We start from the raw sequence: 23,485 nt of genomic DNA on the forward strand, positions 1-23,485 counted from the left end.
ACCTGCTCTGCGAGCACGCGTCCCTTAATTCAATCTCCGACTCAATATCGGTGGCAACTCCCCGCACGACGATCTGGTCCGGAGGCTCATCGTCGCTCATGGCCTGCTCGACCTCTCCCGCTTGTGCTTGCAATCGATCGATGACCGTCGTTCGTCCTCGCGATACCAGCCTGTTCCACCTCCGCTGCGCTCCCCGGCATGTCTCTCTCGGTCCCCCGCCGCGCGCTCAGATAGCCGCGCAATGGGCAACTGCCCGTGATCGACGCGACACCCTCGAGGCGTATCACCCATTACGTTCACGAGTCGAAAGGCGCGCCGTCATTGCTGCTGTGCGGCTCTGCCGGTGCCACGACTCCCATCCAGACTGTTCAGCGTTTAGGAAGACTCGTCACAGCCGTCTCTATCAGCTCATCCATACACGTATCAAAACTCATACTCCAACATGCAGACTCCTAATCTTAACGGCGGTTCCTTTGCCAGAGATACGTACACGGGGGTTTCTACAAGCATAGAGGTAAGCTGTCTGTCTACATGCTCGCCTCATGTCGCTCAGTTCGAAGTCCAGATTCAGAATTCCGAGGATGTCACTGGGCTGGAGAGGATTATGTTGGTCGCGCAGGGCGATCTCCAGCGGCATCTCAGGTATGCATGACGAGTCGTCTTGCATTTCTTCGCTGAGGCCTGTTCAGTGCGTTCCTCGACCAGACAATCACCATAGAGTGCATCTCCACCGAAACGGCCCTCCGCGGCACAGGCGCATCTCCGACGAATCCTATTCGGCAGGATCGTCAGGTTCATCTCAAGTGCGGATCCCGCGTCCTATGCATCGCCACGTCGTCAGTGACGCTCACTTCGCCTGAGTGCGAGCGGCTGCTCCTCGACGAGAAATTCGCTATCGGACAAATCTTCCGTCATCTCCGTGCCTACCCCAACTTCACGCTGCTCAGCGTCAGCGCTCAAGTAGTCAGCGGCAAGCGGGAGTTGAGAAGGACATACAAGCTCGAGACCGACGGCATCGCATGCGAAATTTTGGAGGTCTTCCCTGACCGTGACATGTTCGACAAGGGAGTGGCGTGGCTGACCAGCCCATGAATAAGTGGGACATGTTGCCGTGCATCCTGCACCCGCCAACGCCTTCGCATCGCCGCTCTCAGAATAGACTGCACATGTACATCGTCACTATAATTCAGAAGATCCATGCGCTGACCCTCATCGTCTGACACTAGGTTCTCGGTGTTCTATGGCCGGGTGCTGCAACTGGTTAGCCTACCGTTCGGTGGGGCAGGACATACGGTGTTCGTGGCTTGCATCGTTTCCCATCCAGCATCGTCGATTAGAACCACCCGACTAGTCAGCGCCCGCGACTGGTGCGGAAGAGTTCTGCATACTGACCATGCTTCCGGCGAGTGGGAAGCGCCAGCAGTACTAGTAGCGGACTTCGCTGCCTCGCCTATGCTCTTGGTCCGCATCGCTTATTAGCCTAGGCGTCAACAAGAGGTGAAAATGGTGCCATCCGCTAAATTACCGCAAGAGGTGCCGCTGGGCTCGATCGAAAATCGACCACCTCAGCGCCCAACCGATGGACTTCTCCCGACGACCTGGGAGCGGCACGGTGGGCCCACGGAGTTAACAAATCGATAGAGACCTCGACTTCCCGCACACACGCGGTTGGTTGCGGCGGGGCTCGAAACAGAGCGGCCGCGCGCGCACACAGACGCAGCGGACCCTGGCCGCCTCGCGCAAGCGTCGCTTTTTTCGAGCTCCACCGCGTACATGTGCGGGAATCCGAGGTCTCTATCGATTTGTTATTATCTGTAAGCGTCACACTTCCGCATGGTATGGCCAAGCTACCACCCGGTCAAGCATCGCGGCGCATCACCGCATTCCTTCACCCTGGGGACCCCTGCCTCGGCTCTCCAGTCGATATTTAATCACCGCAGGTGGTAGCGAAGGCTCCAACCTCCAACCAGCCTCCCACCTCCCTTTCTTTCCTCGGTATCTCCCCCTCAAACCCTTCTCCTCCCCAGCTGTTATGACAAGACCGTTCCTCTGGTCGTTCGCCATACTTGCTTCCGCCCTACACGCGTCAGCCGCAATCGGACCCAAGGCCGATCTTCACATCACCAATGGCGACATTGCGCCGGATGGCTACACACGCGCCGCCGTTCTAGCCGGTGGAACATTTCCCGGAGCCCTGATCACTGGCCAGAAGGGTGACCGCTTTCAGATCAACGTCATCAACGAGCTCACAAACCACACCATGCTGAAGTCTACCAGTATTGTTCGCAGTTTCTCTTCTGAATTGCTGCTTGCATTTACCGATTTCCCTTCTCAGCACTGGCATGGTATCGACCAGCGTCATCAGAACGCGTTTGACGGGACGGCGTTCGTCACACAATGTCCGATCGCCTCTGGCGACTCGTTCCTCTACGATTTTACCGTACCAGACCAAGCAGGTAGGACATGAATACATCCTGCGCTTGACCTGTATTGACTGCTCTTGCCTAGGGACATTCTGGTACCACAGCCACCTAGGAACGCAGTACTGCGACGGACTGAGGGGAGGTTTTATTGTGTACGATCCTGAAGATCCTCATGCTTGGCTGTATGATGTCGATGATGGTGAGTGACCCGTGCTTAGCCTGTGAGTTGTCTCTGACACCTTCTCAGAGAGCACAGTTGTCACACTTGCGGATTGGCAACATTTGACAGCAAGCCTCGATCAATTATTTCCGTGGGTACCCGATGTAGTCGCGCCTCGTCTCGTCCTCACGTCCACGAACAGGAAACAGAATGCGACCCTCATCAACGGCCTAGGCCGCTCCACTGCCACTCCTAACGCCGAACTCACCACCATTACTGTTCAGAGGGGCAAGCGGTACCGCTTCCGGATCATTTCCATATCGTGTGATGCCCACCACGTCTTCAGCATTGACATGCACCACTTGATGATCATCGAGGCCGATGCTCATAACACCCTCCCACACATTGTCAACTCTATAGACTTCTTCGCTGGACAGCGTTATTCTGTAGTTCTGGATGCCAACCAGGAGGTCGGTAACTACTGGATCCGCGCCAACCCTAACAAGGGAACTATCGGATTTGAGAACGGGTACAACTCGGCGATCCTGCGATACGAAGGAGCACCAGAAGAGGAACCCACGACTGCATTGGAGGTGGGGAACGCCCTGCATGAGGCGGACCTACGCCCACTCGTCCCGCAGCCGGCGGTATGCGTTGGTTTATTCACGTGGCTGGCATATGCTCATGTCTTCTGCAGCCCGGATTGCCTTTCGCGGGTGGTGTCGATTTGGCACTCAACTTCGTGGCCACATCCCTGAATAATAAGGTCGGCGTGTGTAGTCACGTCCTCGATGTCGTCATACTGACACGATAATCTTTCACCTGACTCGGCCTAAAGTTCTACATCAACAACGCTACTTTCAACCCGCCGACTGTTCCTGTTCTCCTTCAGCTCATAAGCGGTGCGAAGACAGTGAACGAGCTCATGCCTGCAAGCTCCATCTACTCCCTCCCTCCCAATGCTACCATTGAGATTTCTCTTCCGGTGGGGATGACGGGTCAAATTGGCGCCCCCCACCCTTGGCACTTGCATGGAGTACGGAATCACGTCATTCGTTCAGGCGATCGCAATGCTCACGCATACTTGACAGCACTCTTTCGCAGTGGTTCGCAGTGCCAACAGCACGGATTACAACTACGCGAACCCGCTCTGGCGCGATGTCGCCAGTCAAGGTTCGTTCTACGATTCCGACAACGTGACCATCCGCTTTAGAGTGCGTTCCCTGCCCAAAGTCGTATGTAGATTCATACTGAATTTTCTATGCTAGACGGACAACCCGGGCCCATGGTTCCTCCACTGTCATATTGACTACCATCTCGCTCTGGGCTTTGCTGTCGTTATGGCCGAAGATATTCCCGATGCTATAGCGAACAACCCCGTACCCCGTGAGTGCCGGGTCTCGCTGAGCTGCCTCATCGATGCTAACGGGTTACTAAAGAGGCTTGGGAGGACCTTTGTCCCGCTTATAATGACCTGAGTGAACAAGATCTGTGAGGGTTCGGTGGACTCGGAGGCATTGCTCACCGTCTCATGATCTCTACATCTTTTCTACGGTCACGGTCATTCTGGGTTTTGCGCCTAGCGCCGCTTACCGTCCTTTCGGTGATTTTCGCTGCCTGATGGTACTATCCCTCCGGGGTGATTGGACAGCCCCTAGTGATTGGACAAACGCGAATTGCGCCCCCGTCCCTTCACCGATAACCACAAGATTTTGCACGTATATATCCCTGCTTCTCGTTTGCCTATGGCTCGAGTTTCGTGTGCTTCTGTGGTGATTTCGTTCCGATCTGCAAACTCCGGTGCGGTGAGTGGCATTTCAGCATACCTTGATGCCTCTCGGCTCACACAAATTCAAAAGTAAGAGCTCCGATATTCTACAACATGTGTTATGAGGCTATTTGGAGTGTTTAGGCAATTTCTCCGAGACGATTCGTGGGCGTGGAAGCTGGGTCCAAGACGGGGGTCTCTGGGGACGGTGACAGACGAGTGACAGACAGCGCGCTGCCCAGACGTTCAAACTCCGACGCACTACCTGGCGCCTCCCAGCGTCTCACCGGGGGCATTTCCCGATGAGACAAGCCGTTTCCTTGATGTCTCATATAGAATGCCTCGCGGATGCGCCATCTGGACTCATTTTGAATGTCTCTCCTCGTATCATGGGAAGCTCGAGCTCTGATTGGCTAGCAATCAATGATACAAGGATGTCCCTCAAGATGAGTTTGTGCAGTACATCAATGGGACAATCTATATGAACAAAGCATGAAGCCACGTGTTTCATCTGGCAATGCCCCCGGTGTCTACTGAGCGGAGCTTGCGTCGGCAGCGCACGGCATTGTGACCCCGAGCGTGACCGCTCGCGGTGAAATGTCCAAACACTAGGGTCGACGAAGTAAATCGACGACCGCTCACGCAAAGCTCTTTGGATCGGCCTAAAACTCTCGGAATGGTGAAAATCATGCATTCTGGACGCATCTGTAAAATTTCATCGCTATCGGACGTGGAGGGAGACAGGGGTGCATCAAAATCTTTCGGCCGGCGCTTGCCTGTCCAAACACCCCGGGAGGGATAGTAGTGTTCCTACCTTAATATATTGCATATGCATATTACCACCGTCCCCTGTGAGGACTGCCGTGACGTGACCGGGACGCGTGCGCGTGACGAGTCGCGTCGAACACGCGTCTCATAATTAACGATGGAAAGCACCCGCGGCCGTCTGATCTTCACGTCCATCTCTCTTATCCTACATTCTTGCGCATCCCTATGGCAGTCGACTACGAAGGACAAGCGAGCGAGGATCCGTCATGCATCATACAAGCACTCTTTCGTGCTCAGCACGCAAGTGCATCCGACAACTTTCCACGCCTGGTTGGGGAACACTTCGCCAAACTGTTTGAATCCGATGGGTCTCTGAACAAAGTATGTTTATTTGATTTTGGGAGCTTCTGAACACATAACTGATATTGCCTTAAGATCCCCGCCCTAGGATTGTCTCGTCCTGCAAGATTCCACAAGGATCGTACACTGGTACGGTTCCGTGCAATGGTTCAAGACACCTCACTCTCTCCGGAGATGTACCTTTCGAAGCTAGAGAGTGGTGACAGTGGAGGATGGGGTATCTATGAAACTCAAGGCGCGAGCAGCTCAAACGCCAGCGACGACGTTCAATATGCAAATCTTCGGGAGTGCGACATCGTTTGGGCTGTCAGCGTTCCTGCTGAGTCGCAATGGAGTGCAGAAGAGCTCGATGGTTCTTCTCCAGGTACGCAGTTATATTGAATTCCAGTCTCATGTATGAACAGGGTGGCAGAGAGGTCCTCCCGTGAGGGTGAGCTTGCGTCCCCCCCGCCTGCTGCCCTGTACAAGTATCCCCACCCTGAAACAGAGCATGTCGGAGTTCAAGTAAAGGTGAGATGTCTCTTTGTTACACTATCACCACGGCCTAAAATGTTCAATATAGATCTATGACAAAGATGGCCTGGATGTGCCCAAGTCCACCGATGTGGTGACCTTTGTCGGAATTTTATCCGCTGAGCCGTAGGTGTGACTCGTGCTTTGCGCTTTGGTACGATTCTCAGATTTCCATGTTGCTCTAGATGTTGCTTGGACGATATGCAAGAAACGCCTCCAGAAGTGCCGACTTTGCACGTCCTTTTTTCAAAGCCACACACATCCAACATACTGTTACGAGACTTCCCTCGTGCCGCATCCGTAGCCAACGATACTCAAGAACCCTCTGCTTTGCGAGAGGAGCTGATCTCATGGATTGCCGAGGAGTCTCTCGCAGGAGACCGCCACGCTGCGGAATGGGTCCTTCTCTCCGCTATCGCCAGAGTGTACGTCGAAGATGTTCTGGAGCTCTCTCGACTTAACTAAGGTTGCTGCAGTCAATCCCGCACACCGCCACTATATCCACCCACCCTCACAATCTCACAGTTCCCTCCGCCCCCGCCTGTTCCGTCCACTAGCTCTTCCCTTTCCCTGCCCCTCCCTGCGCTCAGCTGGGTGCTCTCCGCACTCCTGCCCCTGGCGCACACCCTGCCACTTTCGCTCGACAGCCTCAACAAGAGCAGCTTCGCGCCGGAGAGCAAAAACGAGGACCTGCACGCTGGTGTCCTGCAGCTGCCTCAAGGCACCCACCTCCTTGTCTCCGAGGGTGGCGTGCGTGAGGGCCAGCTCGTCGAGAAAGGTCGGTCCGCCGCCAGCGTTTTTGGCACGTGGCTGACCCGCACGCCCCCGCAGGGCTCCGGAACGTCCGCGCGCTACAGGAAGTCATGGACAGCCAGACCCTCGCCTACACCTTCCCGTTCAGCCAGTACTCGTTCCCCACGGACATCACCGCCGTCGTCCTCGCGGAAGGCCGCAAAAGCGCGTTCTTCAAGACGCAGTTGAGCGTGCCGCTCGGCGTACCGCACGACCCGGAGGTTGTCTCGAGGCTGTACAAATCGAAGGAGCAGGTGCGGATGCCGCCGCCGGCGACGCTCGCGGCGTTTCGTGACCTCGTGGTGGGTGCGCGGTGTGGGAAGGTGCAGGTGCCCGAGGCGACGTCCGAGGTGAGCCGTCCTGGACGGAGGTGGAGGAGATTTAGGTGACGCTGATTCTATCCTGCCGACAGCACGTACAGGCCCAGTTTGTCGAGTCGCGGCGAGGCGACAGGAGCATAACCGCGGACGACTTGATCAGGGAGATGTCAATTGCGAAGTGGGTCGTCTCATTGATTGGTTTTTCTTCTTCTTTCGTACTGAATTGCTACAGGTTGTACGCGCTGTCACTCCATGAACCGACCCTCAGCGTCGAAACATGGCAGCGTGCGAAGGCCTTCGACGAGCGACGCAAGGCCGCCGTCGCCACCTCCTGAGTGTGAGGAGGAATACAACCGCGGTCGCAATTGTCGTTCAATGCTACACCTGTGCTCTGTGATTTCTCGCATGTATCAACATACATCTGCTGTATCGATCCCAGGTTCCCCTTGCTCTACGGCTTCCCGAGCCCGTTCTTCTCGGCCTCCATCCACACCTCGGACAGCTCCCGTACCACCATGGGCAGCAGCGCCGCCACCGCCGCCGGGTCCTTCCCGCTCCCCTCGAGGTAGTACTTGATCTTCGGCTCCGTCCCGCTCGTCCTGCAACGCGCGCGCGCCCCGATCAGCCTCCGTGCCTTCTCGTAGCGTAGGCCGCACGCACCGTGTCGTGAGCGTGACCCGCACACCGTCCGCGCGGCGCTCCGCCCGGAACTGGATCATCTGCCCGGACGAGAGCGGGAGGGTGGGCGCGCAGCTCGGCGCGTTCGCGCTCTCGTACCCGTGCCCCTCGGTCAGGTCCCGCACCGCGGTCACGGCGAGCCCGGCGAGCGTCGGCGGGTACGCGGGCAGGGCGGGGGGCGCGGACGCGGACGCGGGAAGGCGCGGATGCGCGCGAAGATGCGCGCGATCGTGGACGGGTCCGTGCAGGTGAAGTACGAGTTGCTGGTCTGCGGGTTCGGGTGCGGGGGTGTCAGCGGGTCAGAGGGAGGGCGGTGGGGAGCGGTGGGGCGGACCTGGAAGAAGCCGTAGCGTTCGGAGAGCTCGCGGAGGTGGGAGCTCGCGGTCTTGCCCTGCTGCTGCAGGCGCACGACGAGTTCTCCGAACGCGACCTGGGCGATGGGGGCGGGGGAGGGTGAGTTGGGGCGAGCCGGGAGCGGGTGGGAGGGAGGGGTACGGACCGAGGCCGCGACGCCGTCCTTGTCACGGAGCTGATCCCCGAACATGAAGCCGATGGCCTCTTCGTACCCGAACGGCACGGTGTAGCCCTCCTGCTCCAGAGTCAGGCCCGTGTTTCCGATGTACTTGAAACCTGTGCTTTGGGATGAGGGCACCGTTCGGACGCGGGGAGAGGGGACAACACCTGTCAGGCACTCCGCGAACTTGAAGCCCTCGGCGTGCGCCATCGCTTCGATCATCTTCGAGCTAACTGTGGACGCAACCATGGCGAGTTTCGCTACACATCACCGTCCGACGTTGTGCTCAAGATCAGTACAAAATCGTGAGGACTCACGAGGACTCACAGAGTGGCTTTCCCGTCTCCTTGTACTGCTCTAGGCAAGCACTGGCGAACAATGTCCCAAGCTGGTCGCCCGTGAACTGGATCCACTTCCCATCGGGTCTGTGGGCAATGAGATCCACACCTAAGCCCCACTTCAAGGCACAGCTACTCACCCCCTTTCCGCGGCCGCAAACCGATCGGAATCCGGGTCCTGGGCGAGGATGTAGTCCGCACCACACTCCGTCGCGGTGGCCATGGCGAGATCCTGTGAAGGGCACAATCAAACGGCAGGTCCAGTTCAGAAGAAATGCAGCATACCAAAGCACCTGTGACCGCGATCGTCGGTCAGAATATGACTCCCAGGTCCGAAGCTTGGAGGACACACCCTTCTCTTCTGGGTTCGGGAACTTGACCGTCGGGAACTCGGGGTCCGGCTTCTGCTGGGCGGCGACGGGGACGTACATCGGGAAGCCGAACAGCTCGAAAGCCTTGCTCATCGGCGAGTCGCTCACACCGTGCATCGAGGTGTTCACGAACTTGAGCGGGGTCTGGGTGTTGGCCGTCCTATAGGCAAGAGTGCTCAGTTGGAAGCACATTTGGAGATCTGCCGTGTGACGGTTACCGGCTGTGGCAAAGGGAGCCGATGTATGCCAAGTACTCGTCGTAGCCGTACTGCTTCAGCAGGGTAGAGGTGTGCAAAGATTCGATGTTCAGAAGGCGAGGTTCTTGGTGCTCCTTGATCGACTGTGAGATGCCCTTGTCATGCGGTTCGATGATCTGGGACCGGGTCAGGGTGAGGATGTGGAGACGCATGCTCTGACGCACTTGCACTGCATTTTCCCAGTAGACCTACGGGAACTAGGATGTTTATCACGATGCACAAGGATAGGACGGATTGAAATCACCTTGTACCCGTTGTCTTGCTGGATCGCTACTATGTGAGAATCCTTGGCCGGTTTCGTCCATCACGAAAGGCATACCTTGGGATTGTGGCTGGCTGCTCAAATATCAGCTGCATGTCGTTGTCCGGAAAGAAGATGAACCGACCGGTGATCATAACACCACACGCGGCCCGTTTCGCTCTCACATTGAACGGCACTCTGTCGGACGCCGGTCAGCACGCACGCATCAGATAAAATGCTTCACTTACAAAGGGGTGTGCACGACGCCGTCGTGGAAGTACACAGCCACGCCGTTCTCGATGAAGACCGCGGCGGTCAGCTTCGCCCACTTCTCGGAGTGGTACCGATGGTCGTAGCCGATGACGATCCCGCGCTCACGCGCGTTCTCGACAGTTTTCACGACGTACGCGCACAATCCCTTTAAGAGTAAGAGAAGGCGCGCTCAGCATCGGAGGGAGGCACCAGTCGAGAGGGCAGACGCTGGGCACCTGGGAGGCCTGGATGATGATGAGATCGTTCATGCGCGCCCATCCGGCCTCCATCCGGCCTCGGAGACCTGACCGGGGGAGTGGTGAGATTGGTGGAAGAGGCGGCGGAGAGCAGACGAACCTGCCGTGCCGAACTCGATTCGCGGGCTGGCAGAGACCACGAGAGGGTGATCAGCTAACCGGAGTCGCGCCTTCCTGTGAGGCGAGGGGATACCTCATCCGTTTCTCGAGTTCGGAATACTGCCCCTCCTTGAGCAGCGTCTCCACCTCCTTGCGAGTCTCTTCGTTCTGCGCCGCGGGGTCAGGACCAGTGTTGGTTCGCCGTGTAGCTTTTGGCACTCACCGGATCTTGGCGCAGCCATTGGTCGACCAGCTCTTTCAGCCCTGGTGTGAGGCTCATCGTGTGCTTGTCCTGGTGGATGTCGGCGCTGTATAGCCTAGGACTTCCAACGATGTGATAGACCGACAAGTCGTGGCCCAAGCTTGAAAGTCGGACGTTGCCGAAATCGGACGCGATCCTGTTTGCGGCTGTTCGGGCCGGAGCGCTCATATCCTCCGACCCCGGCGAACCTCAGCGAACTGATCCTGATACTTAAATCTCTCTCCCCTTTTGCTCGAGATGAAGCTGGCCGAGGGTCCCTGTGAACCCTGGCACAACCTCCGTATATTGCCTACACTACGGATCGGGATACAGATGCAGTACAGAGCACAAACAAGACATGAGGGGACAGATGGTTCAGTACAAAACATAACAATTGGCAGAGCAGAGCAAGAGCGGGCACCGCGTCCTCCCCGCACGACGCTTCGCAGCCATGGACTGGCAGAGACACACTCGCGACGCGCGCCGGCGCCGCCGAGCCGGAGATAGGGAATAAAGTTACGCGGAAGGGGAGAGGGCGGGCGGAGCTATACCGCGGTCGCGAACTTAGACTCGTCGTCCGCACGGGAACCGTCGAAGCGTGCGGTGGTGTTCGCGACCGACATCTGGTCGAGGCTGATGCCGGTCTCGATGTGGTGCGCGGAGCGCGAGAACCGAGTGTCGTTGGCGGAGGAGCCGAAGCGGAGCGTGGTGAGACGTTGGTCCCTGCGGTCGCGTTCGACGGTTGCGAGGCATTGCTCGCGCGTACCACAGCATCGTGAAGGTAATCGCGTTCACCGCCGGAAGCTGTGAGCGAGTCAGGATACGAGAGGGAGTGGTGGGGCGTAAAGTGACGGACCATTTGGAGGAAGATAAAGAACGTGTTGGATTGGACGAAGCTTGAGATGATGAGGGCGAGGAGGTTCGCGCAGTAGATCGCGGCTGTAGAAAAATGAGACACCTGTCGGGTGAACACGCAAAGGCAGATGCTTACCAGTCTCGATGACAATCGACATAACCTGAGCTACAGGGTTGTTGCCGTGTATATGCTTGGCTGTCCGTCTAGTGACGCGCCAAATCTTCCAGGAGATGAGGGCTACGGTCAACATAAGTATATGCACGGCTACGTAATGCGTCCAAGCATATAATGGACTCACCTGCACAGAGGATGTTGAGGGCGAAGGTGATGATGAAGAAGTACCTCACGCGCACAGTCACCTCAGCGGCGAGGATACCGACAGAAACAGTGCCTGTCTGGAACTCTGTCCAAACGGACCACGCGCCGACGCCTGAAGACGAGTGGAAGATTGTGAGCGTTTTGACGAAGGGACGAAGGCTGGGAGCCAACGGACCGTAAGAAGCGAGGAGGAGACCGATAGTAAGGAAGGCGACGAGGAGGTTGTAGTTCCAAATGATGAGCGCTCGGTGAACCTATAGGGATAGAAAAGGTGAGTGGGGGTACTCGACGGGAGTCAAGGGGAGTGAACGGACAATGATGAGATCTGAGAACATGGCAAGGGCGGCAGTGAAGACGCCCTTGGCGAGAGTGACGGGGTTGGAGATGTTGTGGTACGTCGCGGACGGGTTGGCGAGCTTCTGTCCTGGATGCAGGCTGAAGGCCTGGTAACCGAGGACGAGCTCTGTCCACCAATCCTACGAGGTGTCGGAATGAGCAGACATGAGAGAGGGATGGTGCGACATACACCCATCTCGAGGACGAATATGATTGCGCAGCAAAGCGGGAGCCAGATGGGGAGCCCTGCCCTCCATTTCCTCCTGAGGACGGCGATGGACTGGGGTAGGTAGGCGATGTAGAGACCTGGGTCGGGACGGTGAGCGAGGGGCGGGGGCGAAGAAGGAGGGGACAGACCGCTGGCGAAGGTGTCGGCGAGGAGGCCGACGAGGTGGGCGTTCTCGGAGGAGAGGTCGGGCATGGGGGCGAGCGGGATGGTCGGAGCAGCCGCGACTCGTTTGTCTGGGGCACGCGGGGTCGGCGGCGGGGAGGCGGGGCAGCGGGGCTGGAGGACTCGGGCCTGGAGGGCACATGTCCCCGCCCCGGAGGTTTATAGGAAAAAGAGCGGGCCGGGCTCGCCAGTGCGCAAGCGCAGGAAGGGCGATGAGCGCGCGCGCAGCCGACTTCTCTGATCTCTGCCCTGCCCGCCGTCGTCCGGTGGGAGCGCACCGCGCGGCGCACGGCCGGCCGCACGGTGGGCGGAGAGAAGCAGGTCAATGTTCGGCGCCTTCGTGGCGTCGGCAGCCCGCGTGCAGGCGCCCGAGCCCCGTCCTCGACATCGCACGCGGCGCCCTCGACTTCCTTTCCCCCATGTGTTTGGTCTCTCGTGTCACCATCCGGTCGTGTATCAGTGCAGCTCCCATTCTTACTCCCGAACGCCTTCGCCCCCTCTTCCTGCATACTCTCACCCTCTGTCACGAGATTTACGTCGCCTGGCACTGCTGGAAGCCACGAACGTCGTCGCCAGAAGCCCCGTCGTGGGTGCGGCGGAGTGGGTGGTCGACGCGCCCCTCATGCTCGCCTTCCGCTCTTCTCTTCCCAGTTGCGGTGGCATCGTGGGCAGATTTTGCGCGCACGTCGCTTCCCCCGCCCTCCCATGATCGCCAGTGCAACCACCCACTGATGCCCATCTCAGCAGCGCCTCCATCGTCGTCGACATCGCTCTCGTTTCGACCGCAGATGCATGTGGAGTGAGTACTGTCGGCGCGACGCCGTCGTCCGCCTCCGGCAGGGTTCCAGAGACTTTCAGAGGTGTGCTCGACCGCTCATCTTATCTCCTTGACGCTGCGCACTTGGCTTTCCCAGGGAACCAGGGCAATCGCAAGCCGACCGCGAATTGCCCCGATCGGACTCCCGCACCATCTGAACATCTGCGCACCCTGACCCCAACAGCCTAACGGTATTCAAACCGAGAGCTCGTGCCCGCGAGGCAGGCACCGCAACGGGACCAGAAGTCGAATTCCGTGGGCGCACAAATGACAAGCAGCCTTTCCGCGGCCGCCTTGCGCCCGCACACTTCTGCTCTTCTTGATTCCAACACATTCCCTCCTCTTCGGACGCGACCATCAGTCATGAGCCTGCGCCAGATGCTGCACCAGCGTCGGGGCGCGGGCATCATTGATCACTCGAATCAGCGCGCGAGCTGCTCTAGCTTGCTCGCCTCTCGAGCTGAGAATTGAGTAGACTGTACGCATAAGCCCCGCCAGACTCCGGGGAAGCACTCGTGCTCCGTTCGGACCAAGTATGTAGCACGCGCATCTTCCAGATCCAAATCTCGCTTCGTGCGCCCCAAGAGCTCAAACCGCAACATGAGGGTATCACAGACGCGGCGAGCTCGCCCGCGATGGTCGCCGACATAACAGCGCGCACCCCGCTCGCGACAGCGAAGACCTCGAAGACCATGTCGGACGAAGGAAGGACGAATCATTCGAGATGGAGGGCACAGCGGGATCAGGCTCTGTTAGCCCCCAGTGATCAAGACGATATCAATGGTACGTAATGAAAGGCGGCTACGATCAGTGAACTTTGTTCCCTTATATTCCCACGATTATTACACGCGATTACCTCGGGGGAAAGTCTTGCGCTTCCGAAGTGTACCCTTTCCGGGCCCGCAGCTTGAGGCCACGGCACGAAACGCGTCAAGCTAGTAGTATTCCTAGTCGCGGCGACAGCCACCCTTCCCTTCCCAGAGATTAGACCTAAAGTCACACCCGAAGTGTTTGATTGGGATATATAGAGGATGGGGCTCGTACCCGATGGCGTTTTGAACACCGAGGGCTACCCTTGAGTGCGAGCACTGGAGCGGGAACCTCGTCGACGTAGAAGCCACTGTTCCGACTACTGCTACCAAGCCGGACCCCTCGAATGCAGCCCGAAGCGATCAAAGCGCGTCATGAGCGCGTCCTCGACCCCGTCGAGCGCCGACCGCTGCCCATCGCGCTCGCCGGAGAGGTGCGCAGGCGACGGACCCTTCGTGAGCCCGCCGACAATTTCAGGTCAATAGTGCGTGTTCCGGACCTATGATACATTGACATTGAACGGGAACAACAACTGCAGCGACGTAGCGACCCATTCGCGGCTTCTCGTAGCCGTCTCAGACAGGGGACCTACTGGGCGTCGGAGCCTTCGAGGCCTACAGTCGCTACATACTTCTGGACGTTCTCGTCGGCCGTCCCATCCCAGCTCGTGTTCTCGGCCACGCACGCGCGCCACGTAGGCATCTTGCGCTGCGCTGCTAGAATGTCCGCAAGCGCGTCGTTGATGTGGGGGAGGGGACGGCTCGTTGAGGACTCGGACACACCGCCCGAGGGTGGGGAGGCCATGGGGCTGGTAGCCGTGCTGCGCGCGGGGCACGGCGAGAGGTGCGTGACGGACCGGAGCGGACGAAATGGCCTGCCAGTCCACCGTCGGTACGCAACGCGCCACTGGCAGGATCCAGGCTGCCCACTCGATGGTGTCGCCGGGGCAGTCTGGGGTAGGGTTGTGGAACGGGTGGCGGCCACGGACGCGCGATTCGTGGATGATGAACAGGGCCGGGATGGGGGAGTACCGGTCCGCGGGGTCGAGGGCGATGGCCTTGTAGTGAAAAGGCTCGTAATCGATCTTTTCAGCATAGTTGACGAAGACGAAGCGAGCGCCCTATGTCGACACCATTGGCGGGGGCATAGGACGAAGATAAAAATCCAACACACCCGCATATCGCCATCGGGGCCGGGGAAAAAGCGTATAAAGAAATCATGCCGGTCGAAACTGACGTGGTGGGTTGCGCACAGGGTGATGCCGTTGCGCGCCTCATGCTTGACTGACCTTTTCGCATTTTCAGGGAGCCATTGGTGCTCGTTGAGCTCCATCCACTATAGAGAGTTGTTGGTATTGATGACGGATCCGATCCTCAGCTACTCACAGTGTCGGCTTCGATCCTGGGAATTATACGGGCGTGTTGCAACGATATCGTGGTTCCGCAGACTACGCAGCGCCGGACTCCCAGGAATACGTCGCGTCTATCGAGCCCCGTATCGAACGCCGCGGTGTTGGAACCATCGGTGAGAGCCTCTGTCCCGGGGTCAAAGCCAGGAGGTACTGCGTCGAGAGGAAGCGTAAAGCTCGAGAGTGTAGGCATGCCGGATGACGCAGAGTTAAAACGTTAGAAGAGGGACGATGGCCCCTGGCCCCTGGCTGGCTGCTAGAGGTCCAGCTCCGAATCAAAGTTTCGCACTCCGCGCGAGCAGCGGCGATCGCGGGCAGGGCCTTTCTGGGCGCACTACTTGACTTACGAGTGCCTCCAGTACTTGCGCGGCGTGGAAGCTGCGCCGAATGGCACGGTGAACCCGCTGCTGTTCGTGCAGCCGCGCTCCGCCCAAGTGTGCCCGCCTCGGGATGCGGAGCTCGTGCGGGGCAGTAAATAGAATAGTAGTACCCAGGCGCCGCGGGGATGGTGGTCCACACACGGGCACTACTCGTCCTCTGTGCCATCGGTTTTACTGCCCTTCACATTCGGGAGTACTTCGAAAAGGGCGTGGTTCCATCGGAGGGTGCTGTATGCGAGGGGGATGAGCTGTGATTCGTCGGTCAGGCTAGGGGGGCGCACAGTACTACTTCTGTTGGAGGAGGATGCCAAGTTGTTGGAAGCACTGCACGGTCTTGACGCCGTTGTGCAACGCCATTGTCCGCGTCCGGGAGGGTCTCGAAGATGAAGCCCACCCATCTTATCTCCTCGACGCTGCGCGCTCGGCCTTCTAATGGAACCAGTGCGAAGTATCGTAAGTTGACCATCTGAACGTGTGCGCACCCTGACCCCAGCACCCCAACGGCATTCGAACCCATTCAAACCGAGAACTCGTGCCCGCGACGCCCGCAGGCACCCCTCTCCCAACACAGGACCAGTAGAATCCCAGGCGCACAGGAAGTTACGGACGCGGGCGGCCACCTTACGCCCGCGCTCTTCTGCCCTTCAGGCTTCCGCCTTCTCTGTGATCCCCGCAAAGCGCTTCGGCCGCCGCCACGTCTTGCCTCGTCTGGTTGCTTGTGGACCGCGAACATGGCAATGATTCGAATCATTGCCCCCCCCCCCTCCCAGGCACCAGTGCACCAATCGAAGCCGCGTCTTATACCGACCACGTTCATCTCGTCTCGCTCACAGACTCGCCGCGAGGGTAAGTATCACAGACCCGGGAGGGAGTCCGGGAAGTCGGGCGCGGCGAGCTCGGCCGCGATGGCCCCCGACACGGCGGCGCGCACCCCGCTCGCGACGGCGAAGACCACGTCGAGCGAGTCCGTCGTCGTCGTCCCGGCGCTGCGCGGCCCAGGGCCGTCTACAGTCACGTCGGCGGCAGCTGTGAGAACGGCGCGCCTGTGCGTGCCGGCACGACTCAGTCGACGGGTAGTCTCGAGGCGCGCGAAACCGAATGCCGTCACGCACCCTTGCGAGCCGGGGTCCCGGTCGTCTGGCCGCGGTGGCGCCGCGCCTTCGAGAGCTTCCGCGGGTTCTGTCGGTGTCGACGATGGACAGAGAACGCGGTCTGCGGCGGGCGTCTGCGGGGCGCTTGGAGGGTCTGGGTTCGAGCGGAAGACTCTGATGTAGCGGTCGTTCGTCCCGCTGGTGTAGAATCGGGCGCGGCCGGGGCAGCCGAAGTGCACGGAGTGCCATGCGAGCCTGGGGGGCAACCGGTTCAGAAGGCGGGGGAAGGGTGGCAGCGGTAACGTACGCGGCGTTGGAGTTGACGGAGGCGCGCCCGGGCGGAGCAGCGAACCACCAGGCACGCCCGGAGTTGACGGCGGTGTGCATGAGGTTGGACGCGACGGACATGTAGGCTTCGACGAAAGCGGGGGTGCGCGCGGTCGTGAGGCTCGCGCGCAGGCGGTGGGCGTTGTCAGCCAATGTACCACTCGCCGTGGAGGGGTCCAGCGTGGTCGGGATCTGCGAAGGGATAAGGATGGAGAAGGTGAAAGAAAGGGCGGGGTCTTACGATGCATATTGCGTTACCTGCCACCGCAGAGTGGTGGACCACTCCTGGCACGCTACGATACTGTGAAACCCGACTTGAGTATGGGGGATTGGAATGGTGCAGTCGACGTACACTCGCAACGTTTGTGACGGTGGTTATGGGCACGTGAAGATGCCTATTGAGCACCCCGACGATGAACGCGATCAGGCAGTCATGACGTGACGGTTTGAGTTGCTCGCCTTCACTGTGATGGTGACTGGCCAGAGCCGCCACGACACGGCTGCGCAGCCTCTCTAGCCGGTCAAGCGTGATGCGGAACGCGACCCGCGATGTTCCATGGCTCATCGCTCCGTAAACAGCCCCGAGCTCCGCCTCGGGGCAGGTCTGGGCTAGGTGCGGTATGAGAGGGGTGTACTCGTGGATAAGAGACTTCGTTGGTCGCGGGAACGCTCGCTTTGTGAACGTCGGTACTGTGGGTCCGAGGGTCTTGCCAGGGTTTGAATAGTGATGCGATAGCGATTGCATGAAGTGCAGCAGGACGGAGGCATCGCCTGGGCAGAAACGAGCGTCGAGTGAGCGGTATGAACGCCCAGTGGGGCGCGCGAGGACAGGACCCCAGACGACGGGCAAGGGGATGAACAACGGTCGGGATCAAGGTTTGAAGTAAGTCAGCGAGTTGAGCCCCAATCCGCGATTATGCCGCCATGCAATTGTCTGAGTTGAGATGTGTTGGCGGGACCGCATCCCACCGCTCTGATTCTCTCGTCGTCTGGGACCCTACGAGAATGCGTTCAATGCAATGATGGAGCAGATGCGCACCAAGTGTGTGATGCCAAGACACGCCGATAGCGGTATCAGAGCGGGAAAGAGTGAGCTTCGCGTAGAGCAGCGGGGCGGTGTGCGTGGAAGACGATGAGCTGGCGTCGCGGTGGGCATAGAAGCGCTTGAGATTCGGCTGGATCACCCAGTCGACGGCCTCTGTGTCATCTCCGACCCGGATCGCGTTGGCATCAATGCGCTCGACCTCGACCGGAACGGGAGAGTCGGTGAGTAGGATCTGAGTGAGGGGGGGGCTCAGTCGGTGGGCTGTGAAGCTGCCACGGCGGAGAGCAGTACCTCCCATTCACCGTCATTCCGGTGCAACTGGCCAGCAGCGTGGCGGAAGACCTGCAGACTGAGCGCGAGCGCGGCACAAAATCGGGATGGGTCTATGCACTGCGGAACGACATGCACGTTCTCGATCTGCGGAGGAGTCGGTGTGAGATGCATGACGCGAATGAAAGTTGTGAATCACGTAGTTCATCCACAACTCGAAGCCTGGGAGGGCAACGCGCTGGCAGTCCGGTGCGAACCCCACACCGTTTGGTTTGACATGGTACGTCGATGCGTTGTCCATGAGGGGAGAGACCAGCCAGGGCGCCGTGGGAATGAGAGACTGTGCGCCCAAGGCCTGGGCCTGAGAGACGCTTCCCGGCGTCTCTTTCATCGCCGCCTCTCTTCCCGTTCGGAACTCCAGATGGCACGCCGCCGCCGCCGACAGCGAGCCTGAGTCGAAGCCCCCGTAACAGCACCGACGAAAGCCTTCTGCGACTGTTTTATGGGGCTTCGTGCTTCCGTCACAACCAGTCATGAGACTAGTGACAGGGGAGTCAGTCGCGTCGGCCGTCAGTACATTGTACGACGATCACGGGCAGCGCTTGCGGCTTTTACCCCGCTGGTGACGAGATGGTCAACAACTCTGGCACGTGCCATAACTGCTTCATATGCTCCCCGAGCTATCCGGTCTTCACGTCAGCTACAGGTGAGTTGGAGACGGTCTCCACCTGCGCTCACTCCCCGCCCCTTCCTTGTCGTAGGTGAACCGGTGACCCCTTGCCACTGCTTGGCATTCAGGACCCCGCTTCATCTGGTGCTCTCCTGACTAACTTTGCGTACAAAGGACGATTCAAACACATCTCCGCTCATGCACAGAGCCGAACACTGTCAAGATACGCCAGAGATCACCGTTAGCACTTCGGGCGAAAGGATCGAGAGGATGGTCTCCTGTAGACTTCTGCCATGCGTGCACTGCCAATGCGAGGCACACCTCCGCCCTCAGACGACTAGAAAGAACTAGGTGTTTCCCTAACGCATGCCTTCCCTTCAGTGGATATCGTGCCTTTGTACGTCCGCATGGCTCCGACCTATCTTCCTCGCAAACCTTCCTGACATGACGCACGTGGGATGGTTGACTAGTGCAGCGACCCCACACCACTTGGTAATGCGTATATAAGAACTAGTCTCTCCGCCCCTCTCTCCAGCGACCCTGCTCTCACCTTTTCTCTGATTTTCGTCTCTGTCTCTCCCCACTGTCATGCAGCGGTCAGTCCAGGACCCCCATTTCCACGAAAAAGTGTCGGCATGGTTCCTCGGCCCCCGCGCCGAGAACTTCGACCTCCTCAAGGAGCTCTTCGAGGGGGCCCTCGATATGCACGCCAATACACGCAAGGAATATCACCCCGAAGATGGGGCGAGTATACATCCGCGCTGCGGTCCATCGCCTTTGGCTCACTGTATCACTCTTACAGGAATTTATCACCAGTGCGATCAAAGCGTCGTCCGAGTTCGAGCTCGCCGTCGACAAGCTCCGCACCCACATCAGACTCGTCACCGAGGGCCTCAACGGCTGGTCCGTCCCGTTCTTTTCAGGACGGTACATGGGCCACATGGACATGGAGACGTAAGTTATTCGGTTCAACGTTCTGCTGGATGGGGCGCTTCCTGATCCGCTTACGTCTCACAGGTCAATGCCTTCGATTCTCGGATGGATGATCACCATCTTGTTTAACCCCAACAACGTGAGTGCATCGCCATATTCCAAAGACGGCGATCCTCACTAGTCATGAGGATGTTAGGTGGCGTACGAAGCGAGCCCCATCACGACCGTCATCGAGCTCGAAGTGGGGAAGCAGCTGTCCGCGATGCTGGGATACAAAACCGAGAACATCGAGCCAGGCGAGCCCGAACCGTGGGGCCATATCGCAGCGGATGGCACGCTCGCCAACATGGAGTCCATGTGGTAAGTCGCATCCTTATTTACGGCGCATGCCAGATTCTCACCCGCTGTGCCATGTCCTCAGGGCAGCACGGAACCTCAAGTTCTACCCACTCTCGCTTCACGCTGCGATGACGCAGGGCGACAAGCCGCTCGGGTTCATCGCCGATGACTTCAAGATCCCCGGCACGGACGAGCTCTTCCGCGATCTCGATGCGTGGCAACTACTCAACCTCTCCCCGAGTGTCATCCTCGGTCTCCCGGACGACCTTCAGAACCAGTACAGCATCACGTCAGACTTCCTCACAGCCGCGCTCTCACCGTACCTCGTTCAAACGGCAGGCAAGGAGGAGCTCAGGGAGATCTACAAGATCACCGATGAGCCGTTGTACTTGGTCCCTAGCACGAAGCACTACTCCTGGCCCAAGGCTGCCGGTAAGTACCCCTTCTGCATGTCCGATACTTGGGTCTCAGGTTCACGACTTCGCTCCCCAGCTTTGGTCGGTATCGGCTCCAAGAACTGCGCCAACGTACCCGTCGACACCAATGCTCGCATGAACATCTCCTCGCTCCGCACACTACTCCAAGAGTGTCTCGACACGAAGCGTGCCGTCTACTCGATCGTCGCCGTGATCGGCTCGACTGAGGAGGGCGCCGTAGACCCGCTCGACGAGATGGTTAAGCTCCGGGATGAGTTCGCGGCGAAGGGGCTCTCCTTCATCGTGCACGCAGACGCCGCCTGGGGCGGGTACTTCGCGTCCATGATCCGCGACGAGCCGCCGCTGGCGGGGCACGAGCCTATGGAGGGCACCCCGAGGGAGGACCCGCCACGCGAGTTCGTGCCGAGCATGACGATGCGGCGGAGCAGCATCACCCAGTTCGAGGCGCTCTGCGGGGCGGACTCGATCACGATCGACCCGCACAAGGCGGGGTACGTCCCGTACCCTGCTGGCGGATTGTGCTACAAGGACGGGCGGATGCGGTACTTGCTCACGTGGTCGGCGCCATACCTCGCGCAGAACACGGAGGGCGAGAGCATCGGGATCTACGGCATCGAGGGCAGGTGAGACGTCCTCTGCGCGCATTTTAATGTGAATGCATGCTCATCTTGGACCTCCGCGATTACCAGCAAGCCTGGGGCGCCCGCGGTTGCCTGCTACCTCCACAACACCATCACAGGCCTTCACAAGAATGGCCACGGTGCGCTCCTGGGAGAGGCCACTTTCACCTGCCGCCGAGTAGGCCATCCTGTTTCCGACACGTTCACGTCTCGTCGCTCACCTAATCTTCCTCTTCACGCAGTTCGCCTCGCACTGGTCCGCCATGTCCGACGACGAGACCCCCTTCATCGTCGAGCCGTTCAACGCGCTCAAGGATCCAAGCGAGAAGCAGTTCATCCGCGAGCGCATCTTCGGCAAGACGAACGAGGAGATCGTGGCGGACAAGGTGGCGTTCCAGTGTTTGTGCACGCTCGGCTCGGACCTCAACATCAACGCGTTCGCGTGCAACTTCCGCATTGACGGCCGGGTGAACGACGACGTCGAGGAGGCCAACTACCTCAACAAGCGCGTCTTCGACCGGCTCTCGATCACGCGCCCACACATCGACCCGAAGACCGTGCCGTTGTTCCTGACGGCGACGACGTTCGCGCTGGAGGACTACGGGGAGTGCGTCGTGGACTTCCAACGGTACGAGTGTCGCGTGTCCGGTGTTTCAATTCATGGGGTCTGACGTCGTGCTTCGCATCAGCCGACTTGGTCTCGAGACGGAGTCCGGGCAGGACTTGTTCCTCCTGCGCAACGTGGTCATGTCGCCCTTCCAGAGCGCCGGAGACTTTGTTCAGAAACTCGCCGACATTTTCCAAGGCGTCCTCGAGGAAGAGACCAAGGTATTCCCAATCATCCGTTCTTGTGATCGTTGCAGGGGTTAACCAGGATCGTCGACCACCTCTCTAGAACGTCGTGGCGCGCAACACCGTCTCGAACCAGGTGCACAGCTTCCTCATGCAGGGCGAGGACGACCCATACCTCGTCTACCGCCCCAACTTCTACCACGCGAATGGTCGCCAGCAGCTGATCGTGCGCACGACGTTCGCCGACGACGCCGGGCGCGAGCAATACAAGCAGGCGCGGGCCCTTTACCCCGATGCCTACTTCCAGTTCAACAGTGTGGAGACTACCATCGAAGACATCCTCACCAAGATGGAGGTGGAGGGTACCGTGGAGCCGCAAGGGTACGCTGACATCCTCTCCAAGCACCGCATGTCACCGCCGCTGATACTCTCTGCACGGCCAGTGTCCCGACGACCGGGGACGCTATCCTCGTCACGCTCACAATCACCGACGTGCTCAAGAACCGGCCCCTCAACTCACGCTACCGCGACGGCGCGTACCCCGCGTCCTACACCCCGTTCTACCTCTACGGCACCCCAGAGCAGATCTACGTGGACCACATCCTCGTCCGCGCCCCGAACGCGCAGATCACGGCCCTCGACCCGGTCGCCCTCAGCGTCCAGCCGGCGCTCACCGCCGAGCAGCTCGCCCGCGGCGTGATCGCGCACGCCGCCCGCCCCGAGGCGGCCATGCAGCCGTTCGGCACGGGCAACACGGTCTTCGTGCCCGGCGCGACGTTCGCCGTCGAGGTGTTCGAGGACCCGAACGGCGCGGCGGCGCACGGGCCCGGGCTCGCGCAGGGCGGGAGCAAGATCGCGGAGGGCACGCTCGGGCTGGGCGCCGCGGTGTTCTACGACGGCGTGGCGTTGAACGAGCTGGAGGACGCGGCGGCGCCTAGCGGGAGGGCGCTCTCGTCGGCGGCCACGTCGAGGTTCGCGCGGCCGCAGAAGCAGCAGTGGACGGACGCGGTTAAGAACCATCTCCGCGTCGCCCGCGTGGACGGTGCCCCTCCGCCTCCCCGGGCGGGACACAAGGGCCGCGGCAAGGGCCGCGGCGACTGAGGGGGCATGGCGGTTGTGGCGGTCGCGGCGACTACAGCGGCCGCTGGGAAGTGACTGGCTACGGCGACTGTGGCAGGCGCGGCGGCACCATGGTGGGTGCTGAGCCGTGCAGACGGGGTAGGGCGAACGGTTACCAAGGTGTACGATTCTTGCGATGCATGTGTTCTATGCAATGTAGCAATGATGCAAATT

General features: G+C 59.5%; 8 protein-coding genes across 8 annotated transcripts; 4 read left to right on the plus strand and 4 right to left on the minus strand.

Moving 5' to 3' along the window:
- Window positions 1-442: 442 nt before the first annotated feature.
- BXZ73DRAFT_95864 (uncharacterized protein) lies at window positions 443-1,092 on the plus strand (the record flags this gene model as incomplete). The annotated part of the gene is made up of 3 exons (XM_048026922.1): window positions 443-514; window positions 566-642; window positions 690-1,092. The coding sequence occupies 3 exons, from the start codon at window positions 443-445 to the stop codon at window positions 1,090-1,092; spliced, it is 552 nt and encodes a 183-aa protein (XP_047884089.1).
- Window positions 1,093-2,032: 940 nt separating this feature from the next.
- Window positions 2,033-4,078, plus strand: BXZ73DRAFT_86504 (phenoloxidase; the record flags this gene model as incomplete). The annotated part of the gene is made up of 10 exons (XM_048024225.1): window positions 2,033-2,281; window positions 2,336-2,456; window positions 2,509-2,622; window positions 2,671-2,734; window positions 2,786-3,230; window positions 3,281-3,349; window positions 3,422-3,619; window positions 3,675-3,797; window positions 3,852-3,969; window positions 4,023-4,078. 10 exons carry the CDS (start codon window positions 2,033-2,035, stop codon window positions 4,076-4,078), a joined length of 1,557 nt encoding a protein of 518 aa, XP_047884090.1.
- A 1,266-nt stretch (window positions 4,079-5,344) lies between these two features.
- BXZ73DRAFT_73142 (mini-chromosome maintenance replisome factor-domain-containing protein) lies at window positions 5,345-7,439 on the plus strand (the record flags this gene model as incomplete). Its single annotated transcript, XM_048021839.1, has 9 exons — window positions 5,345-5,500; window positions 5,555-5,843; window positions 5,892-5,989; window positions 6,042-6,118; window positions 6,178-6,417; window positions 6,469-6,770; window positions 6,824-7,134; window positions 7,197-7,282; window positions 7,337-7,439. The coding sequence occupies 9 exons, from the start codon at window positions 5,345-5,347 to the stop codon at window positions 7,437-7,439; spliced, it is 1,662 nt and encodes a 553-aa protein (XP_047884091.1).
- Window positions 7,440-7,555: 116 nt separating this feature from the next.
- Window positions 7,556-10,391, minus strand: BXZ73DRAFT_95867 (phosphoglucomutase 1; the record flags this gene model as incomplete). Its single annotated transcript, XM_048026923.1, has 17 exons — window positions 7,556-7,703; window positions 7,765-8,045; window positions 8,117-8,556; window positions 8,624-8,721; window positions 8,775-8,866; window positions 8,920-8,927; window positions 8,987-9,165; window positions 9,224-9,378; window positions 9,427-9,450; window positions 9,507-9,524; window positions 9,582-9,598; window positions 9,649-9,701; window positions 9,752-9,921; window positions 9,992-10,059; window positions 10,113-10,138; window positions 10,206-10,279; window positions 10,335-10,391. The coding sequence occupies 17 exons, from the start codon at window positions 10,389-10,391 to the stop codon at window positions 7,556-7,558; spliced, it is 1,908 nt and encodes a 635-aa protein (XP_047884092.1).
- A 506-nt stretch (window positions 10,392-10,897) lies between these two features.
- On the minus strand, window positions 10,898-12,283 carry BXZ73DRAFT_95868 (uncharacterized protein; the record flags this gene model as incomplete). The annotated part of the gene is made up of 9 exons (XM_048026924.1): window positions 10,898-11,075; window positions 11,119-11,156; window positions 11,209-11,291; window positions 11,344-11,445; window positions 11,507-11,638; window positions 11,702-11,780; window positions 11,841-12,002; window positions 12,053-12,168; window positions 12,220-12,283. 9 exons carry the CDS (start codon window positions 12,281-12,283, stop codon window positions 10,898-10,900), a joined length of 954 nt encoding a protein of 317 aa, XP_047884093.1.
- Window positions 12,284-14,468: 2,185 nt separating this feature from the next.
- On the minus strand, window positions 14,469-15,481 carry BXZ73DRAFT_86508 (uncharacterized protein; the record flags this gene model as incomplete). The annotated part of the gene is made up of 4 exons (XM_048024226.1): window positions 14,469-14,700; window positions 14,747-15,000; window positions 15,054-15,215; window positions 15,266-15,481. 4 exons carry the CDS (start codon window positions 15,479-15,481, stop codon window positions 14,469-14,471), a joined length of 864 nt encoding a protein of 287 aa, XP_047884094.1.
- A 1,040-nt stretch (window positions 15,482-16,521) lies between these two features.
- On the minus strand, window positions 16,522-18,702 carry BXZ73DRAFT_95870 (uncharacterized protein; the record flags this gene model as incomplete). Its single annotated transcript, XM_048026925.1, has 7 exons — window positions 16,522-17,014; window positions 17,067-17,278; window positions 17,328-17,387; window positions 17,439-17,857; window positions 18,126-18,363; window positions 18,423-18,548; window positions 18,601-18,702. The coding sequence occupies 7 exons, from the start codon at window positions 18,700-18,702 to the stop codon at window positions 16,522-16,524; spliced, it is 1,650 nt and encodes a 549-aa protein (XP_047884095.1).
- Window positions 18,703-19,659: 957 nt separating this feature from the next.
- Window positions 19,660-23,293, plus strand: BXZ73DRAFT_86509 (PLP-dependent transferase; the record flags this gene model as incomplete). The annotated part of the gene is made up of 11 exons (XM_048024227.1): window positions 19,660-19,815; window positions 19,874-20,025; window positions 20,089-20,143; window positions 20,201-20,364; window positions 20,426-20,775; window positions 20,836-21,403; window positions 21,470-21,578; window positions 21,643-22,028; window positions 22,090-22,228; window positions 22,296-22,573; window positions 22,636-23,293. 11 exons carry the CDS (start codon window positions 19,660-19,662, stop codon window positions 23,291-23,293), a joined length of 3,015 nt encoding a protein of 1,004 aa, XP_047884096.1.
- Window positions 23,294-23,485: the final 192 nt, after the last annotated feature.

The sequence above is a fragment of the Epithele typhae genome (assembly GCF_022376455.1).
Source record: "Epithele typhae strain CBS 203.58 chromosome Unknown BXZ73scaffold_1, whole genome shotgun sequence".
NCBI lineage: Eukaryota > Fungi > Basidiomycota > Agaricomycetes > Polyporales > Epitheliaceae > Epithele > Epithele typhae.